The sequence below is a fragment of the Lampris incognitus genome, chromosome 1 (genome assembly GCF_029633865.1).
Source record: "Lampris incognitus isolate fLamInc1 chromosome 1, fLamInc1.hap2, whole genome shotgun sequence".
NCBI lineage: Eukaryota > Metazoa > Chordata > Actinopteri > Lampriformes > Lampridae > Lampris > Lampris incognitus.
The window spans coordinates 96,410,040-96,432,587 of record NC_079211.1 but is presented as its reverse complement, the minus strand read 5'-3'; the positions used below and the strand labels follow the sequence as shown (position 1 = coordinate 96,432,587).

General features: G+C 49.5%; 1 protein-coding gene across 1 annotated transcript in view; it reads left to right on the top strand.

The window, feature by feature from the left end:
* Positions 1 to 234: 234 nt before the first annotated feature.
* Positions 235 to 22,548, top strand: part of ptch1 (patched 1) — a 61,858-nt gene continuing 39,544 nt past the window's right edge. The window contains exons 1-7 of the mRNA XM_056275959.1: positions 235 to 705; positions 2,287 to 2,479; positions 17,891 to 18,080; positions 18,211 to 18,280; positions 18,537 to 18,628; positions 20,235 to 20,433; positions 21,092 to 21,213. Of these exons, the coding sequence (XP_056131934.1) occupies positions 532 to 705; positions 2,287 to 2,479; positions 17,891 to 18,080; positions 18,211 to 18,280; positions 18,537 to 18,628; positions 20,235 to 20,433; positions 21,092 to 21,213 (1,040 nt within the window). The 5' untranslated portion in view covers positions 235 to 531. The remainder of the gene's footprint in view (positions 706 to 2,286; positions 2,480 to 17,890; positions 18,081 to 18,210; positions 18,281 to 18,536; positions 18,629 to 20,234; positions 20,434 to 21,091; positions 21,214 to 22,548) is intronic.

Here is a 22,548-nt window from a genome sequence, read left to right as displayed (position 1 = left end):
TCTGGAACCAATCAGACGCGAGGAACTCCGGCAACCTGACAGCCCCCCGGAGGCGGGACCTCGACTCCCTCTCTCGCTTTCGACCCCTCCTCCTCCGCCTCCAAATGGAGAGGGCTCTTTCCTCCTCCCCCCCCCCCTCTATTGAATCGCGGAGTTCGCCGTGACGCGCGGCCCGAGGGGTGGGGGGGGGGGAGACCACATACAACCAGGGCGCAGAATGCTACGACCATCCGAGGCTGCTAGCCGCCGATTCGCGTGTGGGGGAAGCGCTTCGCTCGCCCCGCTCTTTTGAGAGGCAACACCTTCCAGAGACGCGGCGGACGCGCCGAGCGGTGGGGACCTCCGGGGCGGACCACGAAATGTTGGGATGGAAGGCGCCGACTATGACTCGCCGTCTCCGACAGGAGCATGACGGACTTCACGGGTGTGAGCTCGCCGAGAGGGAACCTTCGCTGCCTTGGGATACCGCCGCACGCTCTCGGGGAGACATTGTAAAGTGGGAAACGATAGCCGCCGCGCAGTCCCCGCAACATGGCCTCGGCTGCTAACGCGTCCGCCGGACAGGAAAACCGAGACCCCGATCGGCCGAGGGTGACGCGGAGGAGGCACGGGGGGAACTACACCCGCGGCACGCCGCTGGATTTGGAGTACTTGCAGCGGCCGAGTTACTGCGATGCGGGATTTGCGCTGGAGCAAATATCCGAGGTGCTTACCACCACCCACCACCAGCACCACACACACACACACACACACACACACACGTCTTGTCAGCTCCCGGTTGTCAGCCCCCCCCCCGGGGTTTTAATCGTAGCCGCAACAAAGTGACCGACTATGTCGCGTCGCTGCTAGGTAACGGAGTAGCTATCGTGCGGACGGCCGGGGCAGGCAGGGGTATAGAGAGTCTGGGGAAAGAGGTGGTAGAGGGAAGCCCCGTTTTTGCTCTCGTTCTGCTTGCGGGATACGTGTGCTAGAATGCGGGCTGTGTCAGTCATTCCCAATAAGTCGGCTGTTGCGAGCTCGAGACAGCTCTCCCTATAACGGGACCCCCACCGCCCCCCCAGATATCCCAACGCGAGTCAGGCAGCCCGAGCGTAGCGGGCTTTACTATATCAGCCCCCCGCGACCGTTTCATAGCCCCCAAAACTCAGCCTTCTCCCGGTTTGTTTTTTTTTTTGGGGGGGGGGGGGACATTCGCACCGTCTGCTGAGCGAGCTTTTTTTTAAGTTTCCGTCTACCATTCTGACCTCTTGAATCTTTTCCTTTTTTTAATATATATATATATATAGAAAGGCATATTTACGAAGCGACTCGTTCATCGTCCGCCTCGCTGAAAGCAAAATCCATGTGGCTGCCCTCTTCCGTTCACAAATATTGTCGTAACTCCCTCAACGATGGCTCCTCCGCTCCCCAGCTCGGATCACACACGCACACGCACGCACACACAAGGCAGCTGTATGGGGATGAATTGTTTGGTATGTGTGGTTTTGGCCACCGGATACCCACATGCACCTTTTTTTGTCTTGCGTGGGTTCAATACCGCCGCTTGTTACCATGTATTGTGTATTGAGCCTCACGCGTGAGCGTCGCACGCACACAACGGCCGCCGCCGCCGGCCACGCCGAGTGAGGGTTAGCGTGTGTGTGTTTTGAAGAAAAGGGGGCGTATTGTCGAAAAGCCTCAAATAATGCTGGCTTCAGAGTCGTCTCCCTCTTCCTCCGTCCACGTCGGAGGTCCAACCACAGACCTTAGAGGCAGAAACCCCCCCCACCACCCCCTCTCGACTTTTTACCATGTTGAACACACATTAGTGACACGCGTTTGTCATAGTTGTCAGCATTCACATATTAACGTCCCAATAACCCAAGGCTTGACTGTCCATACAGAATAAGACAACATACCCATGCTTTAGGATGTGGCAGGGTTAAACTAATGATATGTGGTGCGTGTGCGTGCGCGCGTGCGTGAGGGGGGTGAGAAGAGAAGCCGTGCGTTACTAATCATTTCCACGTCACTACAAAACGCAGCCTATCATAAAGCCTTACAGTGGTGTGTGTGGTGTATTTGCTCTCGCGCTCTCTCTCTCTCTTTCTCTCTCTCTCTCTCTCTCTCTCTCTCTCTCTCTCTCTCTTCTCTCTCTCTCTCTCTCTCTCTCTCTCTCTCTCTCTCTCTCTCTCTCTCTCTCTCTCTCTCTCTCTCTCGTGACTTCCACCGCACTCACCTGTTCAGGTAAGGTTGATGTTGGATGCTGTGCTTGTCAGTAACACCGGGACTCTTGTCTCGTCGCAGGGGAAGGCGACTGGGAGAAAAGCACCGCTATGGCTGAGAGCGAAGTTCCAGAGACTTTTGTTTCGGTTGGGCTGTTACATACAAAAGAACTGCGGAAAGTTTTTGGTGGTGGGCCTCATGATATTCGGAGCTTTCGCCGTCGGCTTACGGGCAGCTAATTTGGAGACGGACGTGGAGAAGCTCTGGGTGGAAGGTAAGAAAGACGCCGCGCCGTTTTATTATGTTTTCACCCACGGGGTTTTCACGTTATACTGTTATTCTTGACCCAAGTGTGTGTGCGTGTGTACTCTGTGCGCGTGCGCGCGCGTGTTCCGGGTGTGTGTGTGTGTGTGTGTATGGGATAAACTGGGTGGGGTGGAGGCGGAGTACGGAGGTTCTGCTAAACAAACTGTGGGGATTGTTTATTGTATATGTTTTGGCAGGGGGCCAGGTTGAATTTAAAAATAATTTTATTTACGGTAAGACTCGATGTGGCTTCGCGCGCGTGCGTGTGTTTACTTGTCTTGACTCGCACATATGGCGCGGCGTAACAGGCGACTGTAATTAAGTTCATGAGCGGCTTTAAGCAGAGGAAATTTTGTCAAAGCCGCCATTTTGTGTGCGTGCGTGTGTCTGCGCGCGCGCGTGTGCGCCTGCCCCCAGCAGTTGAATGTGATCCGCGCACAGCTCGGGGAGACTGTGTGTGGTCTCGTTTTGGACGGCTCTCAACTTTCCGAAAAGATTTGTCTCCGGCTGAAGGGAAAAAGCGGAGTGCGGACAGGAGCCGGTGTTCGTGGAGCGTTGGGCCACTCCGCTTGTTCTTTTCAGAAATACCTCGCAGTGAATTAAAAAAAAAAAAAAACTTTTTTGTTTGTTTGTATGCTTGAAAAGGGGGACCGTGTGTAAGGGAGTTGTTTCGCGGTGAGGGAAGAGGGTGGGTTTTCTTCTTCTTCCTCTTCCTCTTCTTCTTCTTCTTCTTCTTCTTCTTCTTCTTCCCTTTGATCTGCATTCCAGTACTAAAGGGTGAGACCCGAGGCTATTGAAGTCATGAATAGAGCCGTTGAAGTTGTAATTATATATATATATATATATATATACACATGCACACACACACATACATATATACTATATATATATATATATATATATATATATATATATTCACACATACACATACATATATACTATATATATATGTGTGTGTGTGTGTGTGAAAAATTGTTGCAGGTCCATTCACACTAACCTCTCGTGATTCCCATATGAGAGATGTATGAATTGTTCGACCCCTTGTACTAATTGCTACCACATTTCTATACAGCTCCAGCCCCGGCTCTCCCTACGTGAGCCGGGCTGGTGCACGTGGGTTGGTCAGTGCACGCGTGGGGGTTCTGACAGAAAGACGGAAAGGCGCTCTTGTGTGTGTCGTGCGACACAGTTGCAATTCTGGTGAGTGGGCAAAGAAAACCTCCGACGAACGTTTCAGATATTGGCAGACAAGCGTCTTTATGCGCGCTTCAGTAATCCAGGTAAGAAAGTCGAATCGGTTCATCTGGACACGACGTTTCGTCTGTCAATTGTTTCCAGATGAACCGATCCGATTTTCTTTGATATTGGTAGAGAAGTTCGTTTTCCTAAAGAACAGCACGGAGACCACACAGTCCTTTTGTCATCACCAGAACTAGGGTTGGTAACCCCTGGTAGAGGTTGAATATGACATGAGCTCACTCTCACGCATAGACAGGGGCTTACACACACACACACACACACACTCGCACTAAAAGAGAGAACGAGCTGTGGTGGTTTCCTTGGTCCCAGGACGTGAGGGGTTCCAGATGCTGGTAGGGAGAGATCTGTTTGTTTAGATTAGGCTGCACAGCTGAGGGATAGATTAGTTCTGCCTGGACAGTGGAACGCTGTGCTGGGCCATGTAGCGGGACCGGCCCGTCGAATGAGGGGAGGAGAGGAGGGGAAAAAAGAGAGGAACGATGAGGAGAAGACAGAATGACTGTTTATGTTTCATTTGGAACTGCCCTCCGCAGACGACCCATGGACGACCTCGCCTGGAAGCTGTGTGGCCTGGAGATACATGCATGCACGAACGCAGGCGCGAACACACACACACACAGGCGCGCACACACACACACACCACACACACACACACACACACACACACACACACACACACACACATACACTACATCACTCAATCTCATTAGAATTGAGCCGAGGTACGTTTTCACATCGGTGATCTGATCTCCTGTCTGTCGTCACCTACTTCTTTCTGGAGGTACCCAAGAGGCTGGGGTCCTTAGCGGATCGCCATTAGCTGTGCACTGAAGTTGGCCGGCGTGTTTATGTTAGAGCCCATCATATGCAGCTTTCACAGGGGATTGTCTCTTCTCACACACAATGCTCGCTCAGCCCTGTTTATAAACGCCCGAGACACAGGAAGCGCTTGTTTATTAGACAAAGCGACAAAGACCGATCAGGAGTTGAAGACGCTCCCGCAGAAGGAGTCAGTCGTGTCATTATCTGAAGATGTATGCCGCGTGGCGCTTTGCCGCGCAGGGAGGAGGTGGTTGAAGAGTTATTGTAATATCACGGCGATGGACGACGATCGAGTTTGTTTGCGTCCGTCCTAAACACATACAGTTGAAAGTGGCGTGTACTTGCAGGTAGACGACACTCACACTGGAGATGAAAGCTGTGTTTATGCCCACTAAGACCCTTACTAGGAAGTCATCGGCTGATACAGGAAGTTGTAGCATTGTCATCTCCTGCCATCCCCCCCCCCCCCCACACACACACACACACAAACGTGGCTACTCTCCACGTCTAGCCGCACGCAATCGCCCGGGTGCACACCTATTGGCGTGGACGCGAATTCATTTCCTGAGCACAGATGTCTTTATGCATGCCCGAGCGTGAGCATGCTGAGGGTAGGCGATTCCGTCCGGGGATGAGCGTTAGCCACGTCCACGAGTGGAAGAGGGAGAAAAGAGCCCCCCTTTGGAGTTCCTCTTCGCCGCGAACGGAAAATGAAGCCATCCCTTGGCATTCTGGGTTAAGGCAAACACAGGCCAAATTGTAAAGAAAATAACAGCGCCACCTGCCTCTAATTAAACCAGTATCGCGTAAACATTGGTCTTCCTGTAGCACGGCCCCTCTCTCGCTCTCTGCGCGCTGAGAGAGAGAGGGGCAGGAGACGGGGCTGGGGTTGGGGCTGCGGTTATGGGGCGATGCCTAGAGTTTAGGGATGAAGGGGGAGAAGAAGGGATGAGAGGGATGAAGGGAGGGGAAATATTGGAAATGGGGCTTTTGAGGCTTGAGCTCTGGGCAGGGGTTGGAGTTGAAACGGGGGGTGAAGCGGACGAGAGAGAGGCTGCAGCGGCACAATGAACTGCGCTGGCTATGTAGTTGCGGTCAGCCTATGGAGATAGAGAAGGAGGTGGTTGCAGTTTTTTACCCGGAGCAAGGGCAGAGAGGATCGCTTTTGTTTTCACCGTAGCACATGGACTTGAGCTGAACCCGAAATGAACAGGACTCTGGGGTTGAGCTGCGGGCCAAATACAGTTACGCGCGAGCGAGTCGACATCAATCGACTCGGTATAGATTTATTATTTGGACCGGGTCACGAGGCTACACGTAGTAAACTCAAGGCTATAGACTGAGGGGAGGCCCAGTGGCCCGGGGCATTTTCTTGGAGGCCATAGGGTGGAGGCCAGGGGCAACAGGCTACACCCCGAGGGCCCAGGGGTCATCGAATAGAGGCCCTGCTATTTAAAAGCTCACCTGATACTCACCCTGTGGCCTGGGTGCAGAGTGAAGACTCGCAGCCGAGCGGTGGGGGGCGGGGGGATGAGTAGCAGCTGTCACCTTTGGCTGTTTGTGTGCTGTGCGTGTATATTTCTTTCTGCATGCGCTTGTGTGTATGTTTTTACATCAACCCCCTGTGTGCATAACATATATAAGGATGGTGTGCGCGACCGCATTTTCTCCCCCATCTTTCCAATCGTGTATGTCTGGGTGTGGGTTTAACACGTGTCCCTGTCCTCCAGCAGAGGGCAGTGAGTCTGACATAATCTCAGTTCCATCTCTGATGTGTGTGGATTATCTCTGAAGTCATTCAATGTCATTTTTCATTCTCGCTGTAACGCTGGCTGCCTCCAGGTTAAGAGCGACTGCTGCAGCTCATCCTAACGACATGGCAGGAATAGGGTTCATGGTGTGCCTATCTGTACGTGTTTGTGTGCCCGAAGAAAGCTTTCGGGATAAACGTTGTTCTCCCCTTCCTCCGATGCCTGCTTTTTATCCAGAGCGATTAAGAGCCAAGCTGCCAGCGCCGGTGGTTGTTTTGTTGCTTTGCTGGTAATGGCAGTGGAGAGGAGAGCGGTGTAATGTGAAGTGCATGCGGAAGAGGCTTCGACGTCCTTTCTTGTGGATGAAGAGGAGGAGGAAGAGGAGGAGGAGCGCCCTGAATGTGGCTCCTCTGCTTGAGAGGGTTGCGGTTTTCGATGATTGAATTATCCGGCGTTTGATGTGCATAGGAGCACGCACGCACAAAGACGCACACAAACTTAAAGGCTTCGTCCCCTCCGGGTATTGGTTCGGGCCCTGTGAGTGAGTGGGTGGTTGACGAGGGTTGGCATGGCAGGCTGTTTCTATGGGCCTCCCTTCGCTATACCCCCTCTTTATCCCTCTGTTTTCCCCTCCCTCTCTCGCTCCCTCTATCTCGGCCCGCTTTCATTTAGCAGCCGCAAGCAATCAAACACACAAACGTACCCACACCCAACATTTTTGCCTGGTTCGCACAGAACACGCTACATGCAACAGCCATCAATCTCTCTCCCCTCTCCCGTCTTCTCCCGTCCTCGCCCTCTCCCTCCTTCTTTAGCATACACTCGTGCGCACAAGCCCGAGACGCGCGACGTCACGCGCACATCAGCGCAGATACCTCGGGAGCGCGTGCCCACCTTCTCCTTTCCCTGGACTGGCGTCACGTTGTGCCTTATCAGTTCGCCACCAAACGGGATTAGGCCTCCGTGAGAAGGAATGGCATCCCAGCATGTGGCGTTGAACTTTACGAGTTGATGAAAAGTGCGGGCTGACCGGTGAGGGGTTTAGTGTAGGGAAACGCGGCGCCGCCGCTACTGTACACGGCGACGTACAGCACTGTTTTCTCAACCTGGCACTCCTTCGCTTGAAAGCGGCCTTGTTTAGATTAGCCCTATCTGGCAAAGTGAATGTGAAAATAACTTCTAAAAAAGACTGCTACCTCAGGCCTCCGCGAGTGTGTGTGCCTGTGTGTGTGCGTGTGCATGCTCAACCGGGCGGCGAACGCACTCCCATTCACAAACGACATCTTGAGCCGCCTCCAAGCACTGTGTTTACATTTTGCATTCTTTCAGGCGCTCTTATTCAAAAACCAGAGCCCTGCGAATGACCGACAGCAAGAGACTGTGGAGAGACGCCCCCCCACCCCACCCCCCCACACCCCCCCCCACACACACACACACCTCTGTTTCCCTCTCTCGCTCGTTCCCTCTTTTCCGTCTTCCTCTTTTTCTCTTCCACTCCTATCCCCCCCCCTCTTTTCCTCTCCACCAGAAACGTTTCACTCTTTACCCTAGCCACCTCCCTCTTGCGCTCCTCCCCTCCCTCCCCTCCTTCCTTGGCTGGAGAGCGAGCGAGCGAGAGAGAGAGGCCTCAGAATGCCAGATGTATTACAGAGTGAGGCACGGCAATGTAAACACTCAGCCCTGCCATGAGAGCAGGGTGGTCTGGCCTCCCTCCCTCCTTCCCCTTTCCTCTCCTCCCCTCCCTCCCCAGCACTGGCTGCCAGAGGGGCGGAGAAAGTACGGAGAGAGGGGAAAGACGGAGTGGTGGCGGCGGCGGGGGGGGGGGGGGGCAGGAGTATAGTAGCGGTAGTGTGTTTGTGTTTTGGCTGTGAGTCCTGCGGTACACTAGGAGAGATTTGGGTGCGGATTGATGATTTTCGGACTCTGCAGCACAGAGAGTTTTTTCATGTGAACTTCAAATTGTGTGTGTGTCACCGCATAATTTTTTGCCCGTTCATGTGCGCGTGTTGTTTGTTTGCGCAAATTCATTGCGATTCCTCGGGCATGACGTCAACGAATGGCAAAAACTCTCATACCACACACACACACACACACACACACACACACACACACACACACACACACACACACACACACACACACACACACACACACGAATAGACCAACACAGTGATATAACACATTCCACCTTTCTGGTGATTGAGAGGCTTGGAGTTTCAGAATGAGTCATTGTGTGTAAGAGTGCAACAGGATCCAGGCACCATGAGCTGACCTTAAGCCCGAGCGGAGGCGAACACTATTATGGGGACAGGGGAACACCTGTGACCCTATGCTTTAGAGGACTGTACCATTATCGCTCAATTTAAGGAGAAACAATCAGGATTTTCTACGTACGGCGACCACCGCGGCAATCATCTCAATGTTCTGTTAATGTGGCCAATCCGGTTTCCCGATGACCGGGCCAGTTGCAATAGTCTCGTGACCCTTGTCTCGTCCCTCGTCTCGCTATTTTTTGCTCTGTTTTGTTGTCGTACCAAGGCTACCGTTAAACTTTCCACAGCCTTCCATCGCTTCCACGCTATTCTCAATTTAACTGTGTAATTATCGTTGTTGGCGGGCGGAAACCATGCGTCTGCAGAGGAACCAACTTTACAGGAAGTATTGCGACTCTGCTGCATGGAGTTGTTGCGAGACAAGGTCACATTTCGTGAGCAGAGAGTTGCACGTAATTGTTTTGAAAACCTGTAGATGAACCAGCATGCTGTTCTTTTTCACGTACACTGTATGGTAGTACGTGAAAAAGATCTTTTGTTACTTATAGGTGCCTCACTCAGTGGGGATTAGCAGGAGGCTCCTCATGACGACCATAGGCCCCACTAATGGCTATGGTCGTAGAAATGCTGATTGCAAAGAAACCCCTCTGTTGAGGCGTTTTAGTGAAAATGCGTAAATACCAAGCTAAATGTTATCTATCGCCAGAAGTTTTAAAAATATCGAAATAGAATTTTTTTCAACAGTATTGCCCTGTTTTTGTTATACATATTTTCCAACACAATGCAGCGACAAACAAGAAAGGAAGTCCTCGCATACACAAGCTGTCCCCCAGTGACATCACTGGGGGACACAATTTCAGCAGCGTTCCACAGATGCACAGAACACTGCTCATCATTATAGCTGCAAACTGGGTGTCATCCTTACAACATACACACATATATATATATATATATATATATATATATATATATATATATATATATATATATACACTAAATTGTCCCTAGGTGTGTGTGTGTGTGTGTGTGTGTGTGTGTGTGTGTGGGCCCCGTGATGGCCTGGCGGCCTGTCCAGGGTGTCTCCCCGCTTGCTGTCCAATGACTGCTGGGATAGGCTCCAGCATCCCCGCGACCCTGAGAGCAGGATAAGCGGTTTGGATAATGGATGGATGGAGGGATATATATATCTATATCTATATATCTATATATGTATGTGTGTGTGATGTGTGTGTGTTTTTATATCCATGTCTTTCTTTTCACCTATATGTAGTTCTCGTTCTTTATCTCCCTCTCGCTTTCTTACTCTGTGTCTTGTACTCCACATTTAGGAATGTGTGATTTTGGGATACCTGGAATCATGGGCCATCTTTCCAGGAAATGACAGCAAGATGGCTGGCTGAGATTGGCTGCTCCGGCTCATGTCACGGTCTGTTATGGCTGGGCTCGGGGCCAGTCACAGGGCTGTAAATGCAGCTGGGGGGAGCGGGCTCACCTGGGTTGCATTCAACAGGCACAGACAGGAGAGAGAGTCTTACGTAAAAGCGTGCGACAACCTACGGAGCTAGAGATGACGCGTTTTGTGTTTTGACAATATTCCGAGATTTTTTTTATCCCCTTTCTTTGTGAGCCCTACTTAGAACTATTAATGACTGGACATTTTCGGTCCTTTATTTCACGCCCCCGAAATAAGATAGCCCATCTGCCGTGATAAACAATCACCATTAAACGTATTTTTCGCGAGTGTGTACACTTAGAAAAGAGGACTTTTTAAATCGCAACGTGCAGAATCACTTCAAAATCCAAATCTCCCGTCTCTTCTCGGGCACCTACGTCAATTAACACATCATTTTGCTGGACATCTTGGGTATTTTCAATTGAACTGCCACCGCTGCACACGCACACACGCACACAATACACATTACACACCCAGACTTTCTCTCATCGCTTCTTTCCTTACTACTTTCCCCACTGCTCTGTGAATCCAGTGGGATTGAATAGGAATTTTTTTTTTTTATATTGTGAGGGGGAGAGGACCTGAATGAAGGCAGCAACGTGGAAGAATCTGCCCATTGAGGAGTGTGTGAATGTACACCTCGGGCTCAGGGGAAGCAGCATTGGGAGCCAGCCGACTGCTAAATACACCCATTTTAGGGGCTGCAAGGGCCGGACAGGTGATTAGCATAATCAGGGGTGAGGGCTCCCATACATATGGTAATGGTGGAGCCGGGGGTGAGGAGCGGTGGGATGGAGTGAGGAGGATGGGGGGGGTGAGGGGCAGGGATTGGCAGCTGGGGTGTCACGTTTGTGTCAGGGGTTGAGGTAGAAGGGTTGCCAGGATTTTGTGTGTGTGTGTGTGCGCGTGCATGAGAATGGGGTCGGGGGGGGGGGCATTGTGCTACAGCTGCATGTCAGAATACTTCCCTCTCCATTTCTCAGTATTTTCTCTGCCCCCCTCTCCCAAATTCTTTCTCTCCCTCTTTCTCTTTATATCATGGCCTTTCTTTCACTCATTCCCTTACTTACTTTCCCCTTCACTGTCTTAATCACTTGTTCTCTACCTCGACTGTTTTACCCTCCTTCTGTGGGGCTCCCGCCCTCCCTTTGAAACCCTGAAAGGAGAGCGAGAGAGAGCGAACGAAGGGGGGCGAGGAGAGTTGCTGTCGGTCAGATAGGGACCCCCCGCTCTCAGTGAAGTCTTTCGACCAATATTTGTGGATGTGCGCACACCTGTGTCGCACAGCTCACATCCAGTACCACCATACAGCTACTAGTGCTACTACAAATACACAGACGGGGTCCAAATTAGTGTTGTATGCACTGACCCTGTCATTGTGCATGGTGCAGATACAGCACACAACAAAAAGTGTCGGAGAAAGTACTGTCGCAATGTCGCTCAGCAGGCATGCAATTGAATTTGAATAATTTAACCCCGAAACAGGCAAAATCTTCTTGTTTCCTCGTTTCCTCACAGGTATCACGGGTTCATTTTAGTGTTGGGTCATGTGGAAAATATTGTTATCATCATGATAAGCGTAGGACATTTTACACGATATCGATATACATATCATGGTGTCTGCATACATGTGCAAAAATAACATTTAAAATCCAACTGAGTTTCGTCACATTGACCTGTTCTGGTAACGTAAAAATATGATGCTATCAAACCAGGGCTGGTTTTTGATTAATAGACTACTGCCTCAAATAGGTTGGAGCGCAGTTTGCGAGAACTTTTAGGTAATAGATCCTCATTATCATTCATTAAAACAACAACATTTTGTATCGTGCCATGACGATATTCAAATTTCAGCCCAACACAATACCGTTGGAAGAAGATAAATGTTAATATTGAATTATTGCCCAGTCCTAGCTCATTGGTTCCAAGTCGACAGGTAGACAGGGGGTCGAAATGGACTTGACCTTGCCGACCAAGACGCAGCTTTTTTTCCCGCGGTGCAAATGCTCGGAAGGGCCGGAGATTACATTCATGCGTGCATCCTGGCTAGCGATGCAGAAACAGCACACGTTGCTGTGCTGCGATTGAGTTTGAACCCCGAGACCTTTTTGGTCAGAGAACACGCTGTCTTAATTCCTAGGTCATGCGGCCTCCCCGCTGCCATTCAAAATATGTATTACCTGACAGCACAAAGATTCATGCCGCGTGGCAGAGAAAAGAGGAGACTTGGCCAGAATTGTAGGAATGCACAAGGTCATTGTTAGGATAGCCTTTGATTCGGGGGCGTCTGGGTAGCGTAGCGGTCTATTCCGTTGCCTACCAACACAGGGATCGCCGGTTCGAGTCCCCGTGTTACCTCCGGCTTGGTCGGGCATCCCTGCAGGCAGAATTGGTGGTGTCTGCGGGTGGAAAGCCAGATGTGGGTATGTGTCCTGATCGCCACACTAGCGCCTCCTCTGGTCGGTTGGGGCGCCTGTTCGGGGGGGAGGGGGCAAAGCTGATGGCGGGGATAGCAGATGAAGGGAGGAGCCGAGGAGTTGGGATGGTGGCGGGAGAGAGGAGCAGGTGGGTTTCTCCATGGAGATCAAAGCCCTGTCAGGTGATTGGTCATAGCAGCTGAGACAGAGAAGAGAAGGCAGGTGGTGGTGGTGGTGGTGGTGGGGGGGGACCCCAGAAAAAGTCAAACGACGTTGAGGTCCTCGGAGGACTGACGGTAAGAAATCACCCCATGACAGACGGATTGGTCATAGCATATGCAGGGTTGTCTCCCGAACGGCTGAATTACTGATGCGTCTGTGTGTGCGATTCTGGCCCATCTTGTTCCGCACGCGGGAATGCAACGATCACTTTCCTAACGGAGCTTCGTATTTTCCACTTTTCCCCCCCCCGTAATTTTTTCCCTCGGGTTGTTACCCCAGTCACATCCTCGTGTAAACATTTTGTGGAGGCACTCTAACCTGCCTGGAGGTATAGTTTAGGGGGGGACTCAGGGTATGGGAGGTCGCTGGAAACTCAGTGGCAGAAAGATGACCTGATTTTGGGGGGCTTCCTCCTCACCACAGGGGGTCCCTGCTGAGAGGAGGCCTAATCCAGCTAATCCTCTCCACACACACACACACACACACACACACACACACACACACACACACACACACACAAAGATGCATAGATGGACATGCCTGAGTGCCCACGTGTGTGCGCGCATATGCATTTATGTGGTTACACACACACACACACACACACACACACACACACACACAACTATCACATAACATGCCATCCCTCTCTCAGCTGCCATTTACGCCTATGTCTCACCCCCTACCGAGGTCTCTGATACTGGGTCATATATTATAACAAATCCCTCTTGGTTGAGGTTAAGCTAAGTGGAGTTCAAAACTGATTTTGTAGGGTTAGGGCAGAGCCCCTCCAGGGTGAGTGTGTTGTGTGTTGTGACAGCACTTAATTTCAAGGAAGGCTTTTTCTCTGTGGTCCTGGATCTTGTGGAATTTTTTTTTTTTTTTGCATCTCGACAGGGTGTGTGTTTGTGTTCATCATGCATGAGTCAAACCAGGAGTTGATGAAAATACATGCTGTTGGCACGCATTTTTGCATGGAAGTGAGGGATGCTTTTATTATCAGGCATGAGAGATGCACTGGGGGTGGGGTTGTGTTTTGTGTCTGGTGGAAGACAGAAAAAGAGGGGGTGTGGGGGGGGCACTGGCCCTTATGAAGGGGCTGGCCCTCACTGAGGGGCTGGGCTGATTGCCATCGTGATCTGGCCAATCACAGACGAGTGCTGAATAGAGTAGAGACATACTGATAGAGTGGGAGCGTTTGGTGGTTGGGGGATGAGGGGTGATTTCGGTTCCTTAGAAACCCCCTCTCTCTCCCTCTATTTCCCCCCATAGCCCCCTCTTTAAGAATAGGGGGGACCAGGGGTTAATGTTATGCAACAGACTGAATACCCTCACTGAAGCCTCCAATACAGTGACACACATAGGCCTGCCTCCCATTGCCTACTCTCTCTCTCGCTCTCTCTCCCCCTCTCTCTCCCCTCAACTGGACAACCACATATATTTGCTTCTTTTCTGTGCAGGCATATATATTTTTTCCTTATTGCTACCCTTAAAAGCTGTTTTTTAATGGACATATTCTTGCAGTGTTATTAGTAGTAATGCATACGTATTTGGTTTAAGATACGTGCATGCACAAAAAAACCCCCAAAACATTTTCATCAAGTTGTCAATATTTCCTCAGGACTCGCATGCATCAACACAGGTGGTCATGCATATGAACCCTTTGCAGGTGTGTGGTGGATTGTTGCGGATGGCTGTTGGTCAGCGGTTAGTTTTTTTTTTGGGGCGGGGGGCCGAGTTTGTTTAAGGAGGAGAAGACAGATAAGAGGAAGAGAGAAGATGATGGTGAGACAGATTGGAATGGGAGGCATCAGAAAGTCACTGACTCTTTGTTTTAGGCCCTAGCTGTTGAGGCCCGGAGTGGGAGAAATCAACACACGTCGGAGGTCAACCAGTTTTCTTAGGAGAAGGAGAAGGAATAGGGGAATATGTGTCATTGAGGAAACACAGCTGTGTGTACATACACACACTCACACGCACACGCGTGTGCACACACACACACACATACACAGACACACACGCATACACAGACACACACGCATACACAGACACACACTTTCTTGGTCCAGCTGGGGTGTTAATTTCACCCTGAGGCTGTGCGAGTGTTGACCCCAAAACGCTGTAACCTCATGAAGTGTGGAATTCTCCAAGCCTGAGGCCGTAATGTGCTGTTTCCTGTAGAGAGAGAGAGAGAGAGAGAAAGGGAGAGAGATAGTGTGTGTGTGTGTGTGTGTGTGTGTGTGTGTGTGTGTGTGTGTGTGTGTGTGCGTGCATTCCTTTGAGTTGTCCCACTCTGCACTGCTTGCTGTAAACTCAGGGTTTTTGGGTGGCAGTCCAGGTCGAGGAATGTGTTCACAACAGAGAGAGAGAGAGAGAAGGGGAGAAGAGAGAGAGAGAAGGGGAGGAGAGAGAGAGAGGAGAGAGAGAGAGAGAGAGAGAGAGAGAGAGAGAGAGAGAGAGAACTCTCTCTAGGTGCTTCCTTTCAAACATATAAATGTTAAGAATTATCCAGCTTTTTTGTCATTTGTGCCGAATTAGCCTAGTGTGCTTCTCTAGCACACTAAGAAGTGAACTGACCAGAGGTGGACCATCATATCCCAGGTTGGTCCTTGTGTTCTGCCCCTTGTCAGCGTACTAGCAAGCCTCCGGCTAGCTGTTCGTTTGAGCGGTGAGTGTACCAGACAAGTTGACTTGTTACTGCCCTGTCAGTATGTGTGGGTTCAAAGTCAGTTCCATCCTTTTTTCTTTTTCTTTTTTTGGGGGGGGGGGCTGGATGGGTGGCTGGGGGGTAGCTCTATCTTGCTTAGCAGTCAGTGGAAAGCGTGTCACTTTGGTTAGAGCAGGCCTGCTATTAATGATGAGTATTATAAACATGCCTTCAGACGGGATCAGATGGGAATGCTGTTTGGGTCCAGAAAAAAAGAAATCAAATGTGTTTCCCTAATGCCCCAAGACACGTCGCCCCCCCCCCCTTCCCTGCCTGTTCTATTGGTCTGACTGGGTGGTCCGACCCAGCAGAATAGCAGTGCCCATGTTCAACATTAATGCCATTACAATGGGCTGAGAATATGCAACCTATGACTGTTGCTGCGTGATCAATTACAAATGTTACATTGTTATCTATAATAAAATGTAACTGGTTTTTCACACAGCCTGCGTGCTCTTATTGGCACTTTTTATCATGGAGTATCCGTGCTTGTTGTACGTGTGTGTGTGTCTGTGCGTGCGCGTGCATATGGTTGTGTGTTTGTGGGTGACTGAGTGCAGACAAAGGATGATGCCTTGTTTTTATTTAAAATGTACTGACTTTGATGATGGAAGTGCTAAAATCCCATGCTGGTAAATCAGACACAGATACTCAGAAGGCCTAAAATCCCTTAAAAGACCTCCACAAATGTGTGCGTGTGTACACACACCAATGCACGCGCGTGCGCGCGCGCACACACACGCACGCACACATGCAGGCAGACACAAAACCTTCACTCAAAATTAGGTACTTGAGTAAAAAAAACTCATATACTTTTACGGTCCATTTAACTTTGTAGCATGGCTGATGCAGTGACTTGTGTTGTTGCTTTGAAAAGTCGATTAGAAGTTGGCCGACATTAGGGCGTGTGTGTGTGTGTGTTTGTGTGTGTGTGTGTGTGTGTGTGTGTAAGCATGTGGATTTGCATTTATATGTGTGTGTGTGTGTGTGTGTGTGTGTGTGTGTGTGTGTGTGTGTGTGTGTATATTCCTGCCTTTGTGTCTCTGTGTGTGAGAGTCTTTGCCAGAGAGGCCTTGGCTGCTGTGGGGTGGAGCAGTGCAGCCAGAGGGCCTGAAAGGATGCTTTTGTAGCTGTAGTAGAGTGCACGCATAGGGCTTAGTCCCACCACGATGCTGGGAGCAGAACCTTGAAGAGCACCCCCCATGTATCTCTGCTCTGTCCCTCCCTCCCTCTCTCTCTCTCTCTCTCTCTCTCTCTCTCTCTCTCTCTCTCTCTCTCTCTCGCTCTCTCTGTGCCCTTTCTCTGTCATTCTATCTCTCACTCTCTCTCTCCTTTCTCTGTCATTCTCTCTCTCTCTCTCTCTGTCATTCTCTCTCACTCTCTCTCTCTCTCTGTCCTTCTCTCTCTCACTCTCACACTCTCTCTCTCACTCTCTCTCTCTCTGTCATTCTCTCTCTCACTCTCTCTCTCTCTCTGTCATTCTCTCTCTCTCTCTCTCCTTTCTATGTCATTCTCTCTCTCACTCTCTCTCTCCTTTCTATGTCATTCTCTCTCCCACTCTCTCTCTCACTCTCACTCTCTCTCTCTGTCATTCTCTCTCACTCTCTCTCCTTTCTCTGTCATTCTCTCTCTCTCTCACTCACTCTCCTTTCTCTGTCATTCTCTCTCTCACTCTCTCTCTCTCTCTCTCTCTGTGCCCTTTCTCTGTCATTCTCTCTCTCCTTTCTCTGTCATTCTCTCTCTCCTTTCTCTGTCATTCTCTCTCTCTCTGTCTGTTCTCTCACCCTCTATAGCACATACAAACGTGCAAACACACACAGGCCTATGCAATACACATTAGAAGGGATCTGGTGCTGGCGACTCGTCTGTGAACTCGAGTCGAAACATGAAGCCGTCTTTTTTGAAAAATGAATTTGTTTGAACGATGTTGCTCGCCTACATCAAAAGGATTTCAAGCTTCTTTTTTTTTGGCAGCGCACCCGAATAGGCCTGCTGTAAGCAAAAGTCTTTTGTTTAAGATACGGGTCAGATAATGTCGCGGCGAGCCTGCAACGTCTGTGGGTTCACTTTGCTGCAAAAATGGTGCTTTGTGTGCGCGCATGGGGTCAGTTGGATTGTGTGTGGGTGTAATTCTTGTTTCGTTAACTTTGACCAATATGTCGAAACTGTTAAATTATCTTGTTCAAGTGTCATAGTGCTCACTTGGTACAAATGTTTTTTTTTCCCTTTTCTCCAAATAACGATCATTTGCCACGGAGAGCTACGTGTATACAGGTTTTCTTTCCAGCTCAACACGACGCTAGCTAATTTAACTGATAAGTTAAATTAGCTAGTTAAATTAGCTGTCTGGTTTAAGGTGTGCTGATCAGTGCAGTGAGATGTGGTTGAGTAACACTGATCTACAATATATACGTACTTGGGTGTTGTTTGTACGGTGAGTAAAATGCCCCGTCTCCCCCCCACCCCCCCCCATCCAGTTGGCGGACGTGTGAACCAGGAGCTGAAGTACACGCGTCAAAAGATGGGAGAGGAGGCCATGTTCAACCCTCAGCTCATGATACAGACGCCGCGGGAGGAGGGAGCCAACGTGCTCACGTTGGAGGCGCTGCGACAGCACCTGGAGTCAGCCATCCGAGCCAGCAGAGTTCATGTTTACCTCTATAATAGGTAACTGGTTTCCCACTCTGTCTGTCTGTTGGCCTGTCCGTCTGTATGTGTGTCTGTCTTCTTTGATTCTGTCTTCTTGCGTTATTTTCTAATCACATCGCCGCTCGTGTCTCTCTCCCTCCATTTTCAGACAATGGAAATTAGAACATTTATGCTACAAATCAGGAGAGCTAGTCACAGAAACTCATTTCATGGATCAGGTAAGAACGAACTTCTTCAGTTTACCTATGTGGACCCCCCCCCCCGCCCCCCGTCATTTGGAAATGTCACCCAAGATGATGTAAATGTTTTTGTCTATGACACCACCCTTCATGCGCGCTAGGATTCCACAATGATTAATTCTCACTTCATCTCTCTTTCTCTTCCTTGTGTGTGCGCGCGTGCGTGTGTGCGTGCCTGCATGCACGCTTGCTCATGTGTGTGCCCTCCTGCCTGTGTGTCTGTCTATGCTATTAGATCATAGAAAAGCTACATCCCTGCCTCATCATCACCCCGTTGGACTGTTTCTGGGAGGGAGCCAAACTCCAGTCTGGAATGGTCTATCTCCCGTAAGTGCACGGAACTATTAATGGTACTTCTACTTGGAAACCCCCACCCCACCCCCCCAAAAAAATGGGTAATTAATTTTATTATGTGATAACACAAGCATGAAATTTCATCAGATCTTATCTTTAGATGGACTCACATGGCCGTTTTCCAGCGGTGAATCGGTCAACCAGTCAACTTTATTTCTTCACGGCGGCAGTGCACACACAGGGCCTTCAACTGACTGTGACTGGCAGACTGTTTCTTGACTGGAGACGGTGTGCTATGGAACGCTTAGATGTGGTATCTCATTTCAGAGGTGACACTTTGGTGGCAGTTTGCAGACGCTGCTGGAGAAAGTGAGGCAAACAGAGAGCAAGAGAGGCAAAAACAGAGCAGGGGAGACAGACGGAGAGGAGATCTGGAACTCTGGATCTTGTTTTTACCGCTTACACAGAGACTACCAAACATGTTCAGCAAGACCCAACAGACACCACAGAGAAACACACACACGCGTGTGTGTGTGTGTCCTGAACTCGTCCTCTCTGAAGGCTCTATTGTAGTGGTTGCTGGCATGCGTATCACTGGCGATAGTTTCTCTCCAACCCTGGGCCTCACACCATTGTCTGGCCCCTTCTGTTGCTAATGGCCTGCTGCTACAGTAATACTCAGCAGACCTTTACCTCCGCATGTGCATTTGTGTGCAGATGTGTGCGTGTGTCCATTTCAATGTGTACGTGTGCTTTGTCTATGTGAGAAATTGCGCATCAACACGAGCCTGTGTCATTGATGTGTGTGTGTGTGTGTGTGTGTGTGCGCGTGCGTGCATGCATGCTATAGTATGTGTGTTAAGGTCTCGAATGGTAAATAAGGTTTTTACTATGTTCTGGTTGGGAGGCTGGGAATAATGACCCAAGCCTGGTTAAGCACATACAATGTAGTCTGAACCACGGAGAGCGAGATTCTGTGAAAGAGAGAGATTGGAATGTGTGAGGGCATAGAAAGAGACAAGGACTGGTTCGGAGCAGGAATTCTGCACTCTGCCATTGCGCGATGGGAACAGGTCTTAATTTATTGTTTTCTGCCACTGAGCACGACAGATTCTTGCTGGTTTCATGTTTCGTTATAGTTGGTATATCTTGTGGCAGTTAGACCACAAAGAAAACAGCGAGTGAGGGGACTAATTGGGAGTAAAAAAAAGCACGTGTCTGGTATTCCCAGCCTAAAACGGCATCTCACAAATTTAAGCTAAACATCTACGCTTCTAAACGTTCTCAATAGTTGTCCAGTTAGTCGTGAAATAAAATGAAATAATGCTCACACTGCTCAATGCTGCTGGAATGACAGATAAACAAGCTCTTAAATCGTCACAGATCATTTTGGTCAAATTCTTGCACTAGTATCTAATCAATGGGGTGTGCATTTTTTTTTGATGAAGGTCAAACAGTATCTGTATATTAGCGGAAACAATGCAATTAGACGGTTACCCTCACATGATCAGTTTACTTACTGGAGCCTCTGGCTAGCGTGGTCTCCACAAAAATAAACATAAACAAGTACACGGGACCCTAATATAGACTATCAGAGGCGTGCCTGCTTGCTGATGATGGCTTATCCTTGTTTGCACAGAGGTAAGCCCCCACTGCAGTGGACCAACTTCGACCCCAAGGAGTTCCTTGAGGAGCTGCGGGCGGGGAACTTCCCAGTAGACAGCTTTGAAGACATGCTGAGAAAGGCAGACGTTGGACACGGCTACATGGACAGACCATGTCTGAACCCCTCTGACCCTGACTGCCCCCTCACTGCTCCTAACAAGAATGCTACAAAGGTGGGCACAGACAAATACAGACACACATGCACATAAAAAACATACACCGGCCCTGGCTCGAATCATCGTGTTACTATGGTCGGGCGTCCCTACAGACACAATTGGCCGTGTGTGTGGGTGGGAAGCTGGACGTGCTAGTGCTGCGACCAGGACAGATACCCACACTGTTGGTTGGGGCGCCTGTTCAGTGGCGGGGGGGGGGGAATAGCGTGATACTCCCCCTGGTGAAACTCCTCACCGTCAGGTGAAAAGGAGAGGCTGGCGACTCCACACGTATCAGAGGAGACACTTGGTAGTGTGCAGCCCTCCCCGGATCAGCAGAGGGGGTGGAGCAGCGACCAGGACGGCTCGGAAGAGTGGGGTAATTGGCCAAGTACAACTGGGGGAGAAAAAGGAGGGGAATCCCCAAAAAAAAAAAAACCCCACACACACACACACCGGCCAATGCATGTGCATGTGCAGCACACGGACACACAAACGCTCAGCGTGCACGAGAGCGTTGCATTTAAAGCACAGGCAGTTTCCCGTGTTTGTCTGTACAGTGTAAATACTTGCATTCTGCATGAGAGGCAAAACACAAGCGGAATTGAGTACAGTCCCTGACAGTTTTTTGTTGTTTTGTTTTGCTTTCTTTTTGTTGTGACTATTTTTGTGGCAGCCGTTTGATGTGGCACGGGCCCTGAGTGGCGGCTGCCACGGTCTATCCAGGAAATACATGCACTGGCAGGAGGAACTTATTGTAGGAGGGACCACCAAGAACGGCAGCGGACCACTCCTCAGGTAAAACACACACACGCACGCACGCACGCACTCGCCTAGACTCCGCTGTGATCATTGCAGCGCTTATTCTGGACGAGCTGTGTGTTTTTTGTTCCTTAATTCTGCCCGAAACAGCATGTACATGCGCGCGCTTGCGCTCCATGCTATAAATCTTGCAGTCATTAGCAGATTCCAGTGAAATCTTAGAGCTCCAGCTGTTCCTACTCAGCTCTGCCTGCCCTGTGTGGACATTACAGAGCCACCGTAGTCTCTCTCTCTCTCTCTCTCTCTCTCTCTCTCTCTCTCTCTCTCTCTCTCTCTCTCTCTCTCTCTCGTTCACACACACACACACACATAAAGACAAAGTGAACTGTTGTGTGGCTAGTTTATGCACATATACATATGTGGTGCATACATTCTATGCCAGTATACATATACGAAGGACAAAGCATACTTTATGTTTAATTTTACCCATGTACCCTCATTGGTTGCACAGATTTAAGTAATCGATAAGAGTCCCAGTGCAACAAAACATATATGATGAACAAAATTGCATTTATTGACCATTTTAAGATAAGTGTAAAAGACACAACATCCACATGCATATAGATTTGCATGTTATTTTGCGTTTGCAGGAATAATTTCGACAAAATGTTCGATAATCGTTTGCTAGTTAATGATTTTTTTCATATCAAATTGCTAAATACTGGATTGAATCAAAATCAAAGTGTAAGTAATTTTATTACTAAAGACAAATCAAGAACTCGGTTTTGGCCTGTCTCTGCACACTCACATTTTTAAAAAAGGGTATAAAAAGGGATGTAGGTGTAGAGGACAGTGATGGTGGTGCGGGTTAGACTGAAGGTTGTACTGCTGTAGAAGAAATCCTTGCCCCAGCTTCTCACATGTTTACCCAGAGAGTTTAGTTGGCGAACGTCGACGTGTCGCCTTGCTGCTCGCCTCATATTTTATTGGTTTATTGGTTTGTGCCACCGGTGTCACATCGGTCTCAGTGGCTTTGATGCCCCCGTATTAAGCAGACAGTTTGCAGGGGTTGATAACGTGTTTTCCCTTAGACATTAGAAAAAGCGGAGCTTTCTCCCTCAAAGCTGCGCCATGACTTGTCGCTGAATTGATCATGCGTGCACTCATACCATCCCCGGGATCATGCCAATATGTTTTCAGCTCAAAAGTGTAAAAAAAAAAGAAAAAAGAAAGTTTGAGACCCCTTTAAATGACTTTGGATGGACATTTTCTGCATCCCAGATGCATGCACATGCACGCACAACCAACAGATCAATGACCGCATACAGACATGCACTCGCATGTTATGCATATTCACACACACACACACAC